Source organism: Euphorbia lathyris, chromosome 4 (genome assembly GCF_963576675.1).
Source record: "Euphorbia lathyris chromosome 4, ddEupLath1.1, whole genome shotgun sequence".
NCBI classification, from domain to species: Eukaryota; Viridiplantae; Streptophyta; class Magnoliopsida; order Malpighiales; family Euphorbiaceae; genus Euphorbia; species Euphorbia lathyris.
The window spans coordinates 17,520,167-17,540,097 of record NC_088913.1 but is presented as its reverse complement, the minus strand read 5'-3'; the positions used below and the strand labels follow the sequence as shown (position 1 = coordinate 17,540,097).

Genomic DNA, 19,931 nt, shown 5'->3' with positions numbered 1-19,931 from the left:
CGATAAGGGATATAGACAACACGATCTCCCTCGCGGTAGGCAATCGCTACTCGGCTTCTTAGCATATGGAATGCCTGATCATATGTCCATACAAAAGGAGGAGTGCTCTTCAAGAACTTTATAATATCGGATTCGTCCTTGCTGGGGTAACCAAAGTTCAAACTCTTTACATTGGGTCGCCCCAGCAGCGAAGAAAGTTTGGATTCCCTTCATGGAACTTAATGAAGAAATAGGACTTATCCCACTCGCGGATTTTGTTCGACTTCTCATCAAAGCCGTAGTAACCGCTCTGTCGGATGAAAGTAAAGTACTCCCCCGAACTCTTGAAATGATGAAGCTTAGAGAAAATCTTGAGCGAGAGGGGAACCTCCAGACAATCCGCCAAAAATTTATCCAAGGTTAAGTCGGCCCATCCGTTGGGATGCAGTTGTCCGGGTGCGATTCCATAACCACCAAGGATGGAAGCAATCTCATCCACCAGCGGATACGTGAAACCGCAGATAATCTGGGCGACAAAAATGGTGAAATACCCCTTTGGGTAGTCGTCCGGCCCTCTATTCTCCCCGGGAATGATGGTTTCCAGACCTTGGAGCCAAGGATACTGCTCCCGCAAGTCATCAATCGTCTCGCGGCAAACTAAGCTTCCCAACCTGTCCTTTTTTGGTAATAAACGGGGAGTTGGGACAGGTGGTGGAATCAACTTCTTAGGGTCAAAACCTAGACCCTCATCAGTTGTATTCGCCAGATGGAGAAAATCGGCGGGATGGGAATCAGACCAAGGAGAGCTGGTTGAAACTTCATCAACCATCTCATCAACCTCATGAGACACCTCGCGAACGTAATTTTCGTCGAACGGTGCGAAATCGAGGTCAGGGTTCGACATATTAACGAAGAAAGACGAGCAGAAATAAGAAAAGGGTCGAACGAGTTACAAGTTGCGGAAAGGAACACTTACATGTGAAAGAGAATACAGAGAAGAACGAACGCTAAAGGGTTGACGCCGGAGAAGAAATGATGGAGAACGAAAGAATCACTTTCGAATTTTGAATATCCAGACGAAGACGAAGAGTCCCCTATAACATATGAAAAGACCCTAAAGGGCTCTTGCCAAACTAAGGGGGAGGCATGTGATGATCCGTGAAACCAAACCGGGCCGAATCATAAACATGGGCCCAACCTATACTTAGGCCCATGGTTCAAGATCAAACGGGCTCCGAATAAAGGAAGCGGGTAAAACGAGTAACCGCCCTGAAATCCTAAACGGAGCATTAAACCTCCCACTCAAAACAAACGAGACCACGTTTGTAGCCACGTAAGGGACGTGGCCTGGAAAGAGTAACCGCCCCCGGCGGTTACCTAGGAACACTTATAAAAAGGACATAGAAGCAAATGGGGAGGTACGTTCACATCTTTTCCCCACAATACCAGTATCAATTTACCAACCTTCCCATAAAACTGACTTGATCGTCGGAGAGTTTTCCCGGAGATCCTGTCTCCGGTTCTGTTTTGCAGGTAACCGCGGCGAAGATCATCAAATCGAATCTAGCAAGTTATCAACGTTAAGGGTAATTTTTACACCTTATCCCATTATAATATGCGTGAATTCATATTACACGTAACAAAATATGTATGGGAGGTCCTTTATTTGACATAGAAAACCGAATGCTTCTAATAGTTTTCTTTATTTCACACGATTTGTAAGTTGTCCATATTAACCACCTTGATATTGAAGTTACTTGATTATCTGTTACGCACAAGTTGCCAACTACAGCAAAGTTGTCGATTTTTTTGTTACTAGCTAAATTCAAACTATTTAAAAATATTACATCACCGTGCATCGCACGGGTATAGAGCTAGTAAGTTTTGAAAGGACATGTGCACAAAGGATACACAGGTAAGGAGATAAAAGGATTTTCTTGATGTGAGAAATTCTACCATGCACCAAAAAGAAGCGTGTTATTTTATTTAGAGATGATTGGTGTAAATAAAAAAAATGTACAATTGTCACGTTTCTATTAACAATGTCCAATTAACCGAGATTATAGTAGAATTTCTCAATGTAAACCTCTATTCCAAGAACTGCTCTCTCTCTCTCAAACAAAAACAGTCTCCTTCCTTTCTTCTCTGTTTTTCTCTTACTATTTTGTGAGAGTCTTCAAGCCTTCTCTTTTGTGGATCTATCTTAAGGAGGAAAAAGGAAGTTCCTTCTTCCTCCTCTCATCGGGTTAGGTTTACTGTATTGTTTTTTATTATATTTTTTTAGTCTGTGTTTATATATTTTGTTAGATCTCTTTATCCGTTTGAATTGTATCTACTCTCTATTATTATGCTATTTATACCTTTTTCGGATTTAGCAAGAACGAAAACGATTTATTTTATCCGTAGATCAATATATCTGCGTGGTTACAAAAAAAAGGACTCAAATCCGAATGTTCGGAAGGGCCTAAATGATGAAGATTCGATTGCGGTTGCTTTTCTATGAATTAGGATTTCAATGAAGTATATGTGTTATTGTTTTTCTGTATGTTTTCTACCTTTTATGGATTTTATTGTTCTTTATAGTCGTTTTCGTCCCATTGTGGATTTTGTAAGGTTTTTTACCTTTTTCGTTTCTTGTTGTACTTGTTCTTTTCGTATCTAACGAAGATGTAGACATTTCCATAAAAAAAAGAAATAGGGCCCATAAAAATCACTATTTACAGAAGTATCATAAAGCATAATCTATTTTAGAAAAACACATTACATTACGAGATAGGTCACAAGGCCAGGTCTGAGTATCACAACTTAATTCATGCAAATCGCAACTGAGTATCACAAAGCCAGGTCTGAGCTAGACCAAAACCCCGTGCAATGTCAAGACTTTTCAAGTTTGGATCAGCCAATTCCTATTGGAGTCTGTCCTCTTTAAACGTCTATGGTCGTTCCGTCCATTGCTTTTCGGTTAGATTAAAGCCTTCCTTTCTATTGTGTCTCCTAACTACCGAGCCCCGCTGTGTCCCCACCACCTCTCACCAGTGCCTTAATCCAGTCCCCATAAGATCCGACACACCTCCACACGCAAATGCCCATTGCGCTTGCAACGTGCATAACGCATGCCCAACCAGCCATGTGTTTTTAATTCCACAAATTAATGAGGTTGCGAGGACTCTAACTCTCGACTGTTTGGTTCAAGTGACTCTGATACCATGTCATGGAACCGAAGCTCGAGTTGATAGATAAGATCCAATCATAGATCTTATATTAATCTCCAACATCATAATCAGAAAAATTCCCTATGACATTGCCGATTAGTTTGCATATACTCTCAAGCATATAACTAATTGGCAAGTCATGGATCTGAATATATATTGGCATAAAGACCTAAGAAAACTCTAGCCATAGAAACTCTGATTAAAGACACTCTAACAAGAGAAGAGAGGAGACAAGAACACTCTCACAAGAAGTCATTAATTATTGCAGGTAGCACACCATATTGGTAATGATCTGAAGAAAGATATAAATCTCATTAGATAAATTGAAAATAATTCCTTATTCTATACCTCATACAATGGATTTCAAATTATTTAATGTATCTCACAAAATAAAAACTAATCAAGCTGTGAATTGCAGAACAAGTTCTTGGTGATGATCACTATCAATTGATGAGTCCAAATTAAGCTGTTGATCCAAGGAAGAATTTGCAGACGGATGATGAATTTTGACATGGTAATCTCCATGGGATAGAGAAGTTTCAAAGAATCCATTTAAATCAGTTGATCCAAACAGCTCCTTAAGACCTCCCCATTCATGCAAAAGCTTATCAACAACATCCCCAGTTGGAAGATTCTTGAAATTATTATCAGTCAAACACATTCTGTAACATCCTTGTGGACTCCATGCTGACCAAATTACAATTCCTGCAACTTTTGGATGGCTATGAACTTCCCTCAGAATCTGCTCCAAGAATTCTACCTGCAAATCAACACATTTTATCTTAGTTTAATGATCAAACCCTAACCCACAAACCCTAACCCTAACCCATAATTTTTTTTTGATAAATTTACCTGTTTGCCTCCACTGCTGACATCTACTTCTGTGATCCAAATAGGCAAATTTGCAGCAGCAAGTGTATCAATGGCTGATCTGATATAAGGAATATTCGGAGTCGAAAAATGTCCTTCTAATCCAATCCCCAGCTTCAAATTTCCATTACCAGCATAACTTTGAATACTTCTCACCTTCTTGAGATAATTTGCTGGTGAAGCAGCAACATCTCCACTTGATTCAATAGTACTAAACTCATTCAAAAACAATGTTGTCGTTCCGTCGGCTTTTCCAGCCAAGTTATAGAAAACTGAAGAAGCATCTGGTCCTAACTTGCTTTCAAGGAAGTTAAAATGTAAATTTTCATTAACAACATCCCAACCAATAAGTTGTCCTTTATACTTTGACATAACAGAATTCAGCCTGTCTGTTGCTGCCTTGTTAAGATCGGCAGGCGAAAGGGATTTCACCCATTCGGGCTGGTACTTAGGATCGTTCCATATAACGTTGTGGCCGCGAACTGCTATGTTGTTCTGCTTGGCAAACTGAACTAGGGCATCTGATACTGAGTAATCTATTTTTCCTCTACTGTATTCTGTGCTGTACCATTTCAGTTCGTTTTCGAAAACTGTTACGGTGAATCTTGAAGTGAACCAAGCTTGGTAGGCTGGATTGTTGAGGATGTTCTTGTTGATTGCACAACCAAATGGGAAATTTACTTTCTTTTGTATTATGGAGATGTTGGCATGGGGTAAAGGGTTTCCTTGATTGTCAACAGCTTGGATTCTTACTTTCGCCTTTCGGTTCTGCCAAGTTTATTTTTTTTGTGAGATCATAAGCAATGTCAGAACTAGAACAAAATATTAAGGGATTCAATGGGCAAAAATATGTTAAAAATTATAATTTTTTTGGTTCTAAGTATCTGGACGAATACTTTCGTCGCTGATGTCAAATAGCTTTAAAAGAGTCAAATTACTGACAAACCTAATATATTTACAGACAGATATATCGTCGGTAATTATTATTTTTATTATTTCTCCCTAAATTGGACCATCTACGATCCCGTGCCCCTTTGTCCAAAAAAGCTCAGCCCGTATGGACCATCTACCATCTACGATCCCTAAATTTTTTGTGCCCTGTCCATGCCAAAATGACACCGTTTTGGCCCGAACTCGTCCTAAAAAGAGAGTTTGTCTAGCGGATTTGCTAAGAGTGCACATTGCATCCTCACTAGATGAGGTTGCAAGGTGGAACCATCCTTTTCAGGAGTGGTTCCTTGTCCGAGAGGGTGCGATGGCACCCATTTTGGCTCTGAGTAAGTTTGCCATGTCTAATAATCTATGTTGCACGGAAGGGATACCGGAAACGTTATTTATATGAAAAATTAGCTAGGAAACTGTCATGGAAACAGGAAAGAAACGGAAACAAATGCAAAAAAGCTAATAAAGAAGAGTTCTCATGCAACATAGGTAATAATCGAATATGAAATTCAGTGATGTAGATTAATTACCTTCTCAATGCTTTGATCTTGATGAGATTTCCATTGTTTTTGGGAGCAAGGTTGCAATGAGATGCTATCCACCCATATCTCAACTGCTGTGTTGTTGCTCTGAACAAGTGAATTCAGATCATCAAGTTAACCAAACACTTTTTCCTAATTATAAATCTTGTTATCAAATAAAAAAGGCAAAAAGCATCATGAGGCCCCTGATCTTCCATTGTTTGGTGCATTAAGCCCTCGATCTTTTATTTAGACACATTGAACCCCTGATCTTTCACCATTTGGTGCATTAAGCCATCGATCTTTCATTTAGACACATTGAGCCCTTGATCTTTCATATATGAGTGTATTAGGTCTTTCTATAAATCAATTAATATATAGGTTTATTAAGGGCATGTTTGGTTAGGTTTATATAACCGCAGCGTTTCGCATTTTCTCTAGACACTGTAACATTTTGGAGCTTTTCACGAAAAGCTCTTTTCATGAACAGTTGTTTGTAGTTACTTGTTATTGATAAAATTACCCTTCTTATTTCCACAAAGTGTGCTTCAATTTTAACATTATTTTTATTTTTAGAACATAATTATCGAAAAACAAGGTTTTATTGTGTTCAATAAATTTTTTACTTTTTATTTAAATTATTTTTATTAATTTTTATAATATATTTTTTATTTTAGAATTTGTTATTTTTAGAACATATTTGTTGTCACACCAAACATGTCCTTAATAAACCTATATTTTGATTGATTTATGGAAGGACTTAATACACCCATATATGAAAGATCAAGGATTCAATGTGTCTAAATGAAAGATCGAGGGCTTAATGCACCAAATGGTGAAAGATCAAGGGCTCAATGTGTCTAAATAAAAGATCAGGGCTTAATGCACCAAACAATGAAAGATCAGGGGTCTCAGGATGCTTTTTGCCAATAAAAAAGCGCAAAACAACAAATTTTACCTGAAAATACAGGTCAGCAAGGCCAGAAGTATCAACAGTGAGTCCACCTTTAAGCATAGACCAGCAATTAGATTGAGCAACAATTGCACCTGCATTTTTATACCCATTTTTTGTCTTGAAAGTTGCTGTCACTGGAACATTATTACTTCCCTCACTCACTTGTATCCAAGCTGCATTATCCAATTCAATTAAACATGATGAGGTTAATTAATTAATTAATGTTGCAATTAAGCACTAATTAATTGGCTAATCATGAAATTAAGTTAAGTACCAGAGAAAGTGTAGATCTTGTTCTTGTCTAAGTAAACACTTTGTGATACACTTCCATGTGGATTAGACCTGCTATGTGCTACTATGAATTTGTTCCCATTTAATTCTCTATGCTCTATTTTAGCATACCCAAATGAAGACCATCCTTCGGATCCATCATTCAGTTCCGGGTTTGCAATTATTCCTCCATTATATTGGGGTTTCTGAGGGCTTTTCAAACACTGCAAATTCAAATAGTAATTTTTTAATTTTAACCGAACATTTTATCGTAAACAAAAGCCTAACTCACCTCAAAAGGTACCTCAAAGGGTGAGGATTACCTTACATATTTAAGTAGCTGTACACATAGCTTTCTCATTTAGCAACGTGGGATGTTTAACATTTATATCTACCGGTTGGAGTAACATAATAAAAATTAGTTATAAAAGGAGAAAAAACAGATACTTAATTATACCTCAATGGAAGCCGAGTAATCATACGACAAAGCGTTCGCATATATATTTCCTGAAAAGTATATAACTTTGATTTATTTTCTAAAAATAAAAACTAATTAATCAGAAATTAGAACAAAAGAAATACAAACCTAATAGAAACACTGTTATTGTTAACCACAGTGGCAGATGTTGAACCATAATTTTGATTTTAACTTCAACCTTCAGGTTTATAATAAGCCTGAAATTCAAATAAGCCTTCATCCAAAAGACATATAAACAAAAATAATGATATTGCAGTATTTTAAAGTTTATAATTCTAAAAAATACTTGTGCATATGTTGATTTAAATGTTACTGGATCCAATTTCAAAAAATAATAAAAATTGTTGTAAGATCCATTTTTTATATTAAAATAGAGGGAAAAATAAAACAATTGATGGCCTGTGATATTTTCTATTGCTTAAAAATATATAATATAAAATTCATGAGACTAAAATTGATTTTTTTTTATGCAGAAAAACTGAATAATATTCGAGAGATAAATGAATTTGAGATAAAAAAAAAAGAATGAAAAATTTAAACTAATTAGAGATTTATGAAAAGATGAGTATTTGCAGAGAAGAAGAAGCCTAACCAAGATTAAGATTAAGCCTGAAATCAAATTTGTTGGTAGAAATATTACATCCAAATAGACATATTTATATTAGAAAACATTACCCCAAAAAATAAAATAATTATTTTTCTTACTATAAATTCTATTTTGTTTAATATGGAAAGAATTATAAAATACACAGAATATATTTCATTTTTTGTTTTTATTTCCTCTATAGGTAATAATAAAAAATCAAATCAAAAGCAAAATAGGAAATACAGAAATATGGAATTCAAATCCAACAGATCATAGGTAATAAATTTTTTAATTTTGCTAGAAATACATATCATATACATAATTTGAGGATTCTGTTTATCTAATTACATGTCCTAATTAGTTGGCACAATATCTTTCCTTTTTTTTATATACTACTAATTTTTTTTTTATTAATTTGTTTCCAATAAATAATGACTTTATTTTTTTTACAAAGGTATGATCGGGTTCAAATTCTAATTTAGACTAGTCTAGATGTTGCCATGGTAGCATATGTGTTGACGTGGCAGTATCTGAGTGATCTCGAACCAGTTTATCTCGGGATTAGTGTAGAATCTCCTTTCAACAGGTGTTTTCTATACCTATAAAGTCTCGAAACTAGATCGGTTTGCTTAAACGGTCAGAATTAATTGCAACTGAAATCAACAACTATTGGTAATGATGAATTTGATCCTCCAATTTAGTTAACAAAATCAAATAAATTCAGTAATGCATTAAATTGATTATTCAACTTGGTAATACGATGCAATTACATGGTATATGTTGTTTTTAAATGCATGAATTAGTGTCATAAATTTATTAATTGTAATTAATTAGTGTCATAAATTTAAATGGATGAATTAGTGTCATAAATTTATTTTTAAATGCATGAATTAATGTCATATCATGATTATTTTTAAATGTTATGTTTAAATGTGATTTTAGATTTATTTAATATTATTTAGTAAAATGAAGGAGCAAATTAATAATGTATCCCTCAATTCTTTTTAATTATTTCTTAACAAGTCAACGATTTAGTGACAAGTTTGGATTCATAACCTTTTATGAAATTCTAGCAAATTACTTTTATTATTACTGTTATTTTTTAAGCATATTAATCCTGTTATTAAGCTGGCGTCTTTCAATCTGGCATTACTTAGAAAACAAGCGTGGAATCTGATTACCAATCCCACTACTCTATCCTGTAGAGTTCTTAAGGCAAAATATTTCCGTGAGGGGACATTCTGGACGGCTTCATATTGGGGAGTAACCCAAGCCTAGTTTGGAGGAGCATTTTGGAATCAAGATCTACGATTGCTGAAGGGTGTAGATGGAGAATTGGGGATGGCAGAAGCATAAATATATGGACCGATCCATGGATCCCGAATAGGCCGTTGTTTAAACCGACCTCTGAAATTGCCCCTGGTTTTGAAAACTACACGGTGACTGACCTCTGTGATGAAGAACAAGGCGGGTGGAATTCTCACCTACTAGCTGGAATCTTTGTGCAGGAGGACGTAAACGATATATTGTCATTACCGGTGGGGTACGGATCAGCACCTAACAGATTAATATGGAACTTTGAGAAAAATGGCCAGTATTCGGCTCGCTCAGGGTATCGATTGGCGTTCTCACAGTGGCTGGACTGTAACCAGGAGGAGCCGAGAAGAGAGTGGACTATTTTTTGGCATCTTAATATCCCACCAAAAGTGAAGATATTCATGTGGAAACTCTGTGCAGATTTTCTCCCAGCACGAGAAAAACTTATGCTCCGTGGCATCCCGGTTCCAATCGAATGCGCAACATGTGGGTGGATTGGCGAACATCGCCTCCACTTGTTTATTGACTGCAGGTACGCTGTTGAGTGTTGGCATGAAGGTGGGATGAATCTAGTTCAGACTGATGCTGAAAACTTTGATGACTGGATGAATGCTCAGATGACCGAACTGCAATCGACAAAGGAAAGGGAGAAGTTTTGTCTCATCCTATGGGAAATCTGGTCCCAACGAAACAACTGCTTATGGAACTCGCGCATCGCACCAGCAAGGCAGGCTGTCCAGTACGCGTTAAATTTTGGGGCAGATTACCAGAGTTTCTCGCCTATGGTAGAGACGACGGGCTCGCAACAAGGCTGCAGGACGAGGGCTGTGTGGAGCTTCCCCCAGGTTGGCTGGCTTAAAGTAAACCTTGACGCATCAATTGATACACAGGGAGGCCGTGTGGGATTTGGAATGGTCTATCGTGATGGATTGGGGAGAGTTCGTGGCTACCGGACGAAATTTGTCATGGGTCGCTGGCCTCCGATGATAGCGGAAGCTGCTTGCCTGCTCGAAGCCCTCACCTGGATACGGGACGAACATATGCAAAATGTTCGTGTTGAGTTGGACGCCAAAGGCGTCGTGGACAAATTCCAGAATTGCGCCCAAGACTATTCTGAGATTGGAGAAATCATACGCAGATGCCGAAGTCTGTCCTCCGCACTAATGCTACTATATCCCACGTGAAACGACAAGCCAACTGTGTCACAGATACCTTAGCTAAGGCCTCTTTTAACTGGCCTAACCCTTGTTTATGGGATTCAGCCCCTCCCTTTGTGAGATCAGTGGCTGCTTCCGATGTATCTCATCTCTATTCTTAATAAAAGTGATCGTTCTTTCTCAAAAAAAAAAAAAAAAAAAACAGATGGTATTACTTTTATCATTTATTTTTTATATTCTTTTTGTTTTTTTCTTATAACCAGAATTGCAACTTTATTAGATAATAGGACCAGCGTCTTCACGAATAACATCTGCTAGCCATAAAGGATGGAAGCATTATGCATTGTGTGAATTACGTAATAACATCCTAAAGGCTTGTGCGACACATCTTCCGCACGCATCTTACTTTTTTTTACAACCGAGTGATTAATTGATTACATTTTACTCAAGTTAAGAAGAGTATCTGGCCATTTTATTAAAAAAAAATTAAGTCCAAAACGTCGCTGTTTTGCCTTGTGGGTTTTTGATATAAAAAGAAGGGTTAAGGTGCAAAAATACCCCTAACGTTTTGGGTCAGGAGCAATTTTACCCATAACGTCTAAAATGGTGCAATTTTATCCCTAATGTTGGAAGCCAAGAGCAATTTTACACCTAACGTTGATAAATTGGATCAATTTGAGAAATAATTCATCAAACTGTCTTCTCGGCCATGAATCTTGTCATATACACTTCACACATGCGTTATTTTATTAGTATCAAATCACAAACATATGTTGGGATGTGAAAAAAATAAGAAAAAATATTAAAAATATACTGTCTTTTGTACAAATTAGACAAAAATATTCAAAAAAATTCACTGAATTTATAAATATTAATCTCCAATTTTATTATTAAATTACAAAAAAAACATTATATCCTTTTTTTTAGAACAAATTGATATGCAATTGGTGCAAAATAAAGAAAAAAATGACTGTATTTTATAATAGTGTCTGAAATTGATCCAATTTATCAACGTTAGGGGTAAAATTGCTCTTGGCTACAAACATTAAGTGTAAAATTGCACCATTTTAGACGTTAGAGGTAAAATTGCTCCTGACCCAAAACGTTATGGGTATTTTTGCACCTTAACCCTAAAAGGAAGCAGTATAGGTAGAGGCATCAGATCGTTTTCACGCTATGACAGATCGTAGATGTCAATTGCCACCTCGTAATCGTCGATCTACTTAGCATTAGAAGTTTTTTTAAGACATTTTTTATCGAATAGCAATTATGTACTAAAGTATATTTTTTTCAATTATATTGGGATGTTTTGAAAATTCAAAAGACCAATCAAACATTTTGGACAAATTCATTAAGCCTTGTAAAAACATAATATATTAATGCTCCCTTAAATTTAATCCAAAAAAATAATTGACTCCTAAATGTAGAATTATCTTAATAAACCTGAATTTATTTAAAATAATTAATTCAACCCTCAAATTTGTTTCTAGTGATATATTAGTCTCTTAAAATTAATTTAAACGTTGTTAGCTTCAAATAGTTGTCTGATCGACCGATCATGTCAACTCAATTCAATCTGAAATAGTCGCATTTCTAGATCGGAGATGGTTACAATTTATAGACTTTGAAAATCAGCCAGAACCAATCGAATCGACCGGATTAATTGTAAATCGATTGACTCAATTCTGGTTGAGCGGTTTGGTTAGATTGAAAACCACTTTTACTAAACAAAATTGTATGCTAAGGAATTAAGTTTAGGGAGCATTAATACGGTTAGATGTACCGTTGGTCACTGAATTTATATGGTTGTCTCAAAATGGTCACTCAACTTTAATTTGTCTTAATAAAATAACTCAACTTTGAGTTTTGTCTCAATTAGGTCACTCCGGTGATTTTAATAATTAAAACACATCAATGATGACATGAGTGACACGTGAGCATGACTCAACTCAAATCTAGAAACGACACATGACATCCACATATGTGCCGTCTGGTAGCCACATTCCAAGTCAAAAATGGTTAGAATTTTTAGCTTTAAAATATGGGTCAGAACCACTCAAACCAGCCAAAATAACCGTTTCGATTGGTTTAGTTTTGATTGAGTGATTTCGTCTGGTTAGATTTCCAGCCACCTTACTTTACTAAAATAAATAAACTTGTATACTAGGGGATTAAGTTTAGGAGAGCGTTAATATATTGAACAATCAAACTTGCTTAAAATAATATATTAACCTCAATTCAATCGGTACAGCCACTGTTCGAAACGATTCAAATAATAAGAAGACGCACAAGCTAATGTTTTTTTTGTTTTTAATAAACAAACTAACTTTTTGTTCTCTTTGAGTGAAACATCCTAGAAACAAAGAGATACAAGTCTGCTAAAAATAAAAAGTTTAACCTAGAATGGTAAATTAGTAAATAATGAATGTAACTGTTGGCGATATTTTTGAGTAACAAAAATATTCCCTTTACAATCTTGACTTGTGTGGAAAAATGCGGACGTGACAGAGAATTAGGTTCTCATTCTACGTTTAAGAAAACAGTTTTTATACAATTAATTTTAAAAAAGATACAATAGAGAGAGAAGGTCTCCCTTCTCTCTAACCTTATCACCTTCTCTCCTTGCTTTTCAGCCGTCGCCCACGCCCTCTCCTTTCTCTTCTCCTCCTTCTTTCCGGAAAATATCAGTTTTTCCTCCTCTTCTTCATCTTCCCCACAACAAAGCTTAAGTTGTCTCTATTAAGTTGAGGAAGAAGAAGGAAGCTTGTCTTCCTTCTTCCTCCTCCCCCTGTTTTTGTTTTTTCTGTGTGTTGGTTGTTTTTCTTTTGGTGTGTATCAGTTTACTTTAGTTGGATCTATATTATATCCGATCTCTGGATCCGTTTGAAGTACATCTGTTGGTTAAGATTTTTGCTTTTGTAACCTTTTCTGTTGTAGCAAGTGCAGAAAAGGTAGATCTTATCCGTAGATCACTGGATCTACGTGGTTGCAAAAGAAGAGACATAGATCCGAAGTTTCAAAATGGTTCAAAGCATAAAGATTGGACTACGGTTGTTCTGCTGCGTATCTGGGGTTACGATAAATATATGCTTCAACGTTTTTCTATTTTAGTTGTACCTTTAATGGTCTTTTTTTGCTCTTCGTAGTCTTTTTCTTGCCCTTGTGGATCTTGTATTAGGCTTAGCCTATATGTCTGTGAGGTTTTACTCCTTACTATTGTCATCATGTACTATCAATCTTATCTTTTAATGAAATTTTAGCATTTCCTATTAAAAAAACAGTTTTTATAGATATGCGCCTGTGTCTAATGGAAAAATGACTAATAATCAAACAATTTTACGGGAAAAGCAAGGATTGTGAAAATGTTTCCATGAGTTCCTAGTTGCCGTCAGCACAACTTTAACTAGAATTGGACCAATAGTTTTCAGTAATTAAAAATATAAATATAACAAAGCAAACACCAGAGTTTTGAAATTTTTCTTTTATATTTACTTTAAAATAAGAGTTTTGGGTTACAATAAACCGAATAGGAATAATTACAGCCAAGACAAATAGCAAATTTAATATCCACAATGTCAAAAGCAATAATAATAATTGTAATTGAGATTGAAATGAACAATTGAAATAAATTAACCGAAGCGGTGGGCCGTTGCGTCGAAGCGTCGCGTTGAAACGTTGTGTCTTCTTGAGGTCGTTATCCCGAGACCGATGCTTGACTTGAGTAAGATGCGTGTTTAGTGGGTTTAACTGATTGAACTTGAGTATTTGGAAATTGGAATTGTTGTGATAAGATTGATATTTTGGCTAAGAAATTGAGATTTTGGATGTGAATTTGAGTAGGAAAACACGTATAGGATTTGTGTTTGGTCGGAAAAGAGCAAATTATACCGAATCAGGGACCGAGAGGGACGATTTTAGTGGCTAAAATCGGACAAAGGAGGCTGTTGTAAATTGATGTTCAAATTGATGAACAAAAGTTTGAGATATCGATTGTAGCTAAAATTGATGATAAGAATCAAGGATTTAATGATTGGAATTGACTCGGAAGCTTGAGAATTGTGTTTAGTGATGAATATAGACCGAATTGGGACCGAATTTGGCTAGAAAGATGTGAATAGGCTGAATATATTTGAGAATTGTATTGATATGTGTTGTGTTTGTTGTATTTGATTGATTGTTTGTTGTTGATTATAGGAGAGATTTACACCCACTAAGCACACACTTACCCACTACTCATGCCACGATTCCACTTTGAACAAAATGGAGTAGTGCTTCCTTGTTTTTAGGCCTCAACTTGGCTTGTGTAGTTTGACCCGAAATTGCATTGTGTTTATGCAGCTGACTTTGGAAAATTTCTGCTCTCTCTGTGTTCGTCCTATGATGCTGCTGAAGATGGATCCAGAAAGCTGGGGACGTCTATTTTCTGGATCCGAGCTCACTTCTAAAGTTCTTGAACGTTTAGCTCCCCGAATAATTTAATCAAAAGTGGACAGTAACCTATTTCGGATTTTCCTGCACTTAGAAGTTAGTTTAGTGGCATTTTCCAATTTGTCACCCACTAACCCACATTCTTATCTTCTTTTGACTCTTTATTTTTTATTTCTTTTTTTGTATTTCTTTTATTTTTCTTTTTATTTCCTTTTTTTTTACACTAAAATAATAAAAATGACAAACTATAGGTTATAATTATAACCTATGGTTTGAATGTGAATAAATGTAAAAATTGACAAACTTAGGTTATAATTGTAACCTATGGTAAAAATGTAAATAAATGTAAAAATTACATTTACCCCCACCAGTAACATATAAATAATTAGGTTTCAATATCAAATTGAGGACTTCAATGCACATTGGGATATGTGTATTATGGACCGAGAAATGTGAGATTACAATATATATGTTTAAATATGAATTGGGGATCTTCCATGACATGGAAGCTCTTCTTGACGGAGTAGCCTTCTCTTAGATTGTCCATTAAGGGGCACTAATTCGCCTATATTTGTCAATGGAAGCTTTCATTTTGGACTGAGCACACAACAAATGTAACACCCTCGTTCAATACCATTGTAGATATTGTCCACTTTGGTCCAAATCCAACACATTGGGCCTCACGGCTTTAAAACGCGTCTGCATGTATTGGATTCACAACTTACTAATAAGCCCCAATCACTCCCTCTCCATTTCCGATGTGGGATTCAATTTCCTGCCCCCCATCACCGTCCCTTAGGGCCGCTCCTTGCTCAGATCTTCTACCCCGGCGCCACCCTCTCCGGACCGGGTCGTTACAACAAATGCATTGAGCTGCACAAGGGCCTTATCCCTGTCTGCCAGTTAACAAGCCACAGCCTCCACACGGATTTCCCCTGGAACAAACTATAAGACTGAAGGAGCCTCTCTTCCATAGACGGTTTTGAATGGAGTAGAGCTAGTTGATATACGAAAGGAAGTATTATACCAGTATTCACTCTAAATTTGCTGAAAGTAATCTATAGACTTCTTAAACTTGTTTAAAGAGATACGGTTGGCAACTTTTTTAACTTATATAAAGTGATGTGGCCAATTTTCACTTGCTTGCTTGCCGCTTAAAAGAGTTAATCATATCATTTAAGTACCTTAAAGAGACTAATCCAGCATTCTAAAAGTTAAAGGGGTCATAAACTTTCTCATATAAGTTCAAATTTCATTTAAAAGTTAATTTGAAGATAATTTCAAACCCTAATACCATATTATAGGCATCATACAATAGTATCTCACAAAATAAAAACTAATCAAGCTGTGAATTGCAGAAGAAGTTCTTGTTGATGATTATTATCAATTGATGAGTCCAAATTAAGCTGCTGAACCAAGGAAGAATTTGCCAAGGGATGATCAATTTTGACATGGTAATCTCCATGGGATAAAGAAGCTTCAAAGAATCCATTTAAATCAGTTGATCCAAACAGCTCCTTAACACCTCCCCATTGATTCAAAAGCTTATCAACAACATTCCCAGTTGGAAGATTCTTAAAATTATTATCAGTCAAACACATTCTATAACATCCTTGTGGACTCCATGCTGCCCAAATTACAATTCCTGCTACTTTTGGATGGCTATGAACTTCTCTCAGAATCTGCTCCAAGAATTGTGCCTGCAAATCAACACATTTATCTTTAATTTAATTATCAAATCCGACCCCAAACCCTAACCCTAACCCTAAATTTTTTTAATATGATTACCTGTTTGCCTCCACTTTTGACATCTACTTCTGTGATCCAAATAGGCAAATTTGCAGCAGCAAGTGTATCAATGACCTTCTAATCCAATAGCCAGCTTCAAATTTCCATTACCAGAATATCTCTGAATACTTTTCACCTTGTTGAGGTAATTTTTTGGAGAAGCAGCACCATCTCCCCTTTCTTCAATAGTATTAAACTCATTCAAAAACAATGTCGTTGCTCCGTCGGCTTTTCCAGCCAAGTTGTAAAAAACTGAAGAAGCATCTGCTCCTAACTTGCTTTCAAGGAAGTTAAAATGCAAATTTTCATTAACAACATCCCAACCAATAAGTTGCCCTCTATACTTTGACATAATAGAATTCACCCTATTCCTTACTGCCTTGTTAAGATCGGCAGGCGAAAGGGATTTCACCCATTCGGGCTGGTAGTGAGGATCGTTCCATAAAACGTTGTGGCCGCGAACCGCTATGTTGTGCTTCTTGGCAAACTGGACTAGAGCATCTGAGACTGAGTAGTCTATTTTTCCTCTACTGTATTCTGTGCTGTACCATTTCATTTCGTTTTCGAAAACTGTTACGGTGAATCTTGAAGTGAACCAGGCTTGGTAGGCTGGATTGTTGAGGATGTTCTTGTTGATTGCACAACCAAATGGGAAACGGACTTTCTTCTGTATTATGGAGATATTGGCATGGGGTATAGGGTTTCCTTGCTTGTCAACAGCTTGGATTCTTACTTTCGCCTTTCGGTTCTGCCAAGTTTGAGATCATAAGCAATGTCAGAGCTAGAACAAAATATTCGGACGAAAATATGTTAAAAACTACAGATTTTTTTTTATCCAAGTATCAAATAGGTTCGTCGGAGATTCTGTCGGTGATGTCAAATCCGTTCAAACTTTAATAGAGTGAAATTACTGATAAATATTATATATTTAACGACAGCAATGTTCGTCGGTAAATATTATTTTTTTCTATTTCCCCTAAGATGGACCCTCTATGATCCGTGTCCCTTTCCCCTGATCACAAGCACAGCCCGTGTGCATTGGATGTAAATTTTTTGTGTCATGTCAATGCCAAAATGACTGGACCAAAAAAGAGAGTATGTCTAGCCGATTTGCTAAGAGTGTAGAGTGCAATCCGCAGCTCTTATGTACCTTAATTACCAAATGAATTTGGTTATTCCCCGTTAGATTTAGACTTATTAAATATAAGCCTTGACATGTTTTGAATCTCCACCCTAAAAAATAAACGAGTGAATGACCAAATACTACATAGTCATTAAGGCTCATGTGATCAAAATCGATAGATGAGATCGCAAAGCGGACGCAAGGTGGAACCACCCTTTTCAAGAGTGATTCCGAGGGGGTGATAGCACCCCTTTAACTAATAATTGAATGTGAAATTCAGTGAGGTAGATTAATTACCTTCTCAATGCTTTCATCTTGATGAGATTTCCATTCTTTTTCGGAGAAAGGTTGTAATGAGATGCTATCCACCCATATCTCCACTGCTGTGTCATTGCTCTGAACAAGTGAATTCAGATCAAAATCTTTAGTTAACGAAACACTTGTATGAGTTATGAATCTGGTTATCTACACAGGAAAAAAAACGTACAAAACCACAAATTTTACCTTAAAATAGAGATGAGCAGGGCCAGAAGTATCAACAGTGAGTCCACCTTTAAGCATAGACCAACAATTAGATTGAGCAACAACTGCACCTGCATTTTCATACCCATTTTTTGTCTTGAAAATTGCTGTCACTGGAACATCATTACTTCCCTCACTCACTTGTATCCAAGCTGCATTTACAATTCAATTAATTAATTAATGTTGCAATTAACCACTAATTGATTTGATAATCATTAAATTAAGTTAAGTACCAGAGAAAGTGTAGATCTTGTTCTTGTCTAAGTAAACACTTTGTGATACACTTCCATGTGGATTAGACCTGCTATGAGCTACTATGAATTTGTTCCCTTTTAATTCTCTATGCTCTATTTTAGCATACCCAAATGAATACCATCCTTTGGATCCATTATTCAGTTCTGGGTTTGCAATTATTCCTCCATTATATTGGGGTTTCTGAGGGCTTTTCAAACACTGTAAATTCAAATAGTAATATGTTAATTTTTACCGAACACTTTTATATCTACTGGTTAGAGTACTATAATAAAAATTAGCTATAAAAGGAGAAAAACGGATACTTAATTATACCTCAATTGAAGCCGAGTAATCATACGACAAAGCATTAGCATATATATTTCCTGAAATATATATAACTTTGATTTACTTTCTAAAAGTAATATAAAATGTAAAAAATAAAAACTAATTAATCAGAAACTAGAAAAAAAGAAATACAAACCTAATAGAAACACTGTTAGTGTTAACCAAAATGACAGCTGAACCATAATTTTGATTTTTTCTTCAATCTTCAGTTTTATAATAAAGGAACTCTGAAACCCAAATAAGTCATTCATCAAATATATATAAACCAAAATAATAATATTGCGGTATTTTAAGTTTATTATCCTGAAAAATACTTCTGCCTATGTTGATTTAAATGTTATATTGGATCCAATTTTATATATATAAAAAAAATAGAGGAATAATAATAATAAAAAAAACTAGATTGATGGCCTGTGCTATTTTCTATTGCTTATAAATTTTATTTGATTTTTCTATATGATATGATATAAAATTAAATTAAAAATATATAATATAAAATTCATGAGACTAAAATATGAAAAAATTAAACTAATTACAGATGTATGAAAATATCAGTGAACAAGCCTAACCAGGAGGATTTGCAGAGAAGAAGAGTAGAAGCCTGAAATTAAATTTGTTGGTAGAAATATTACATCCAAATAAACATATTTATATAGGAAAACATTACCCCCAAAAAATCAAATCATTAATTTTGTTACTATAAATTCTATTTTGGTTAATATGGAAACAAATATAAAGACAGGTATATATTTCATATAACGAAATATAAAGTACACGGTATAATAATAAAAAAAATCCAAAGCAAAATAGGAAGTGAAGAAATATGGAATCCAAAATCCAAACAGATCATAAGGAAATAAATATATTAATTTTGCTAGAAAGAACATATCATAGATTTATTAATTTACTTAATTGAGAATTCCCTTTGATCTAATTACGTGTTCTAATTAGTTGGCAAGATTTCTTTCCCATAAATAATGATTTTACTCTTTTTACCAAGGTATGATCGGGTTCAATTTCCAATTTAGAGTAGCGCAGAACAATTCAGATATTGCCACGGTAGTATATGTGCTGATGTGGCAATATCTAAATGATCCGAACGAGTTTAGCCCAGGATCATTGTAGAATATCTCCTTTTTAAAGGATGTTTTTTATATCCATAAAGTTTCGAAACTAGATCGGTTTGCTTAAACAGTCAGAATTC

At 35.4% G+C, this 19,931-nt stretch overlaps 1 protein-coding gene and 1 pseudogene across 1 annotated transcript; both read right to left on the bottom strand.

The window, feature by feature from the left end:
- Positions 1 to 3,591: 3,591 nt before the first annotated feature.
- LOC136227072 (endo-1,4-beta-xylanase 5-like) lies at positions 3,592 to 9,346 on the bottom strand. Its single transcript, XM_066015792.1, has 8 exons — positions 9,219 to 9,346; positions 7,336 to 7,424; positions 7,207 to 7,256; positions 6,754 to 6,973; positions 6,483 to 6,652; positions 5,534 to 5,632; positions 4,044 to 4,829; positions 3,592 to 3,951 (listed from the first exon to the last, which is right to left on the bottom strand). The coding sequence occupies exons 1-8, from the start codon at positions 9,344 to 9,346 to the stop codon at positions 3,592 to 3,594; spliced, it is 1,902 nt and encodes a 633-aa protein (XP_065871864.1).
- Positions 9,347 to 16,006: 6,660 nt separating this feature from the next.
- Positions 16,007 to 19,325, bottom strand: LOC136227433 (endo-1,4-beta-xylanase 5-like; annotated as a pseudogene).
- Between the last annotated feature and the right edge of the window lie 606 nt (positions 19,326 to 19,931).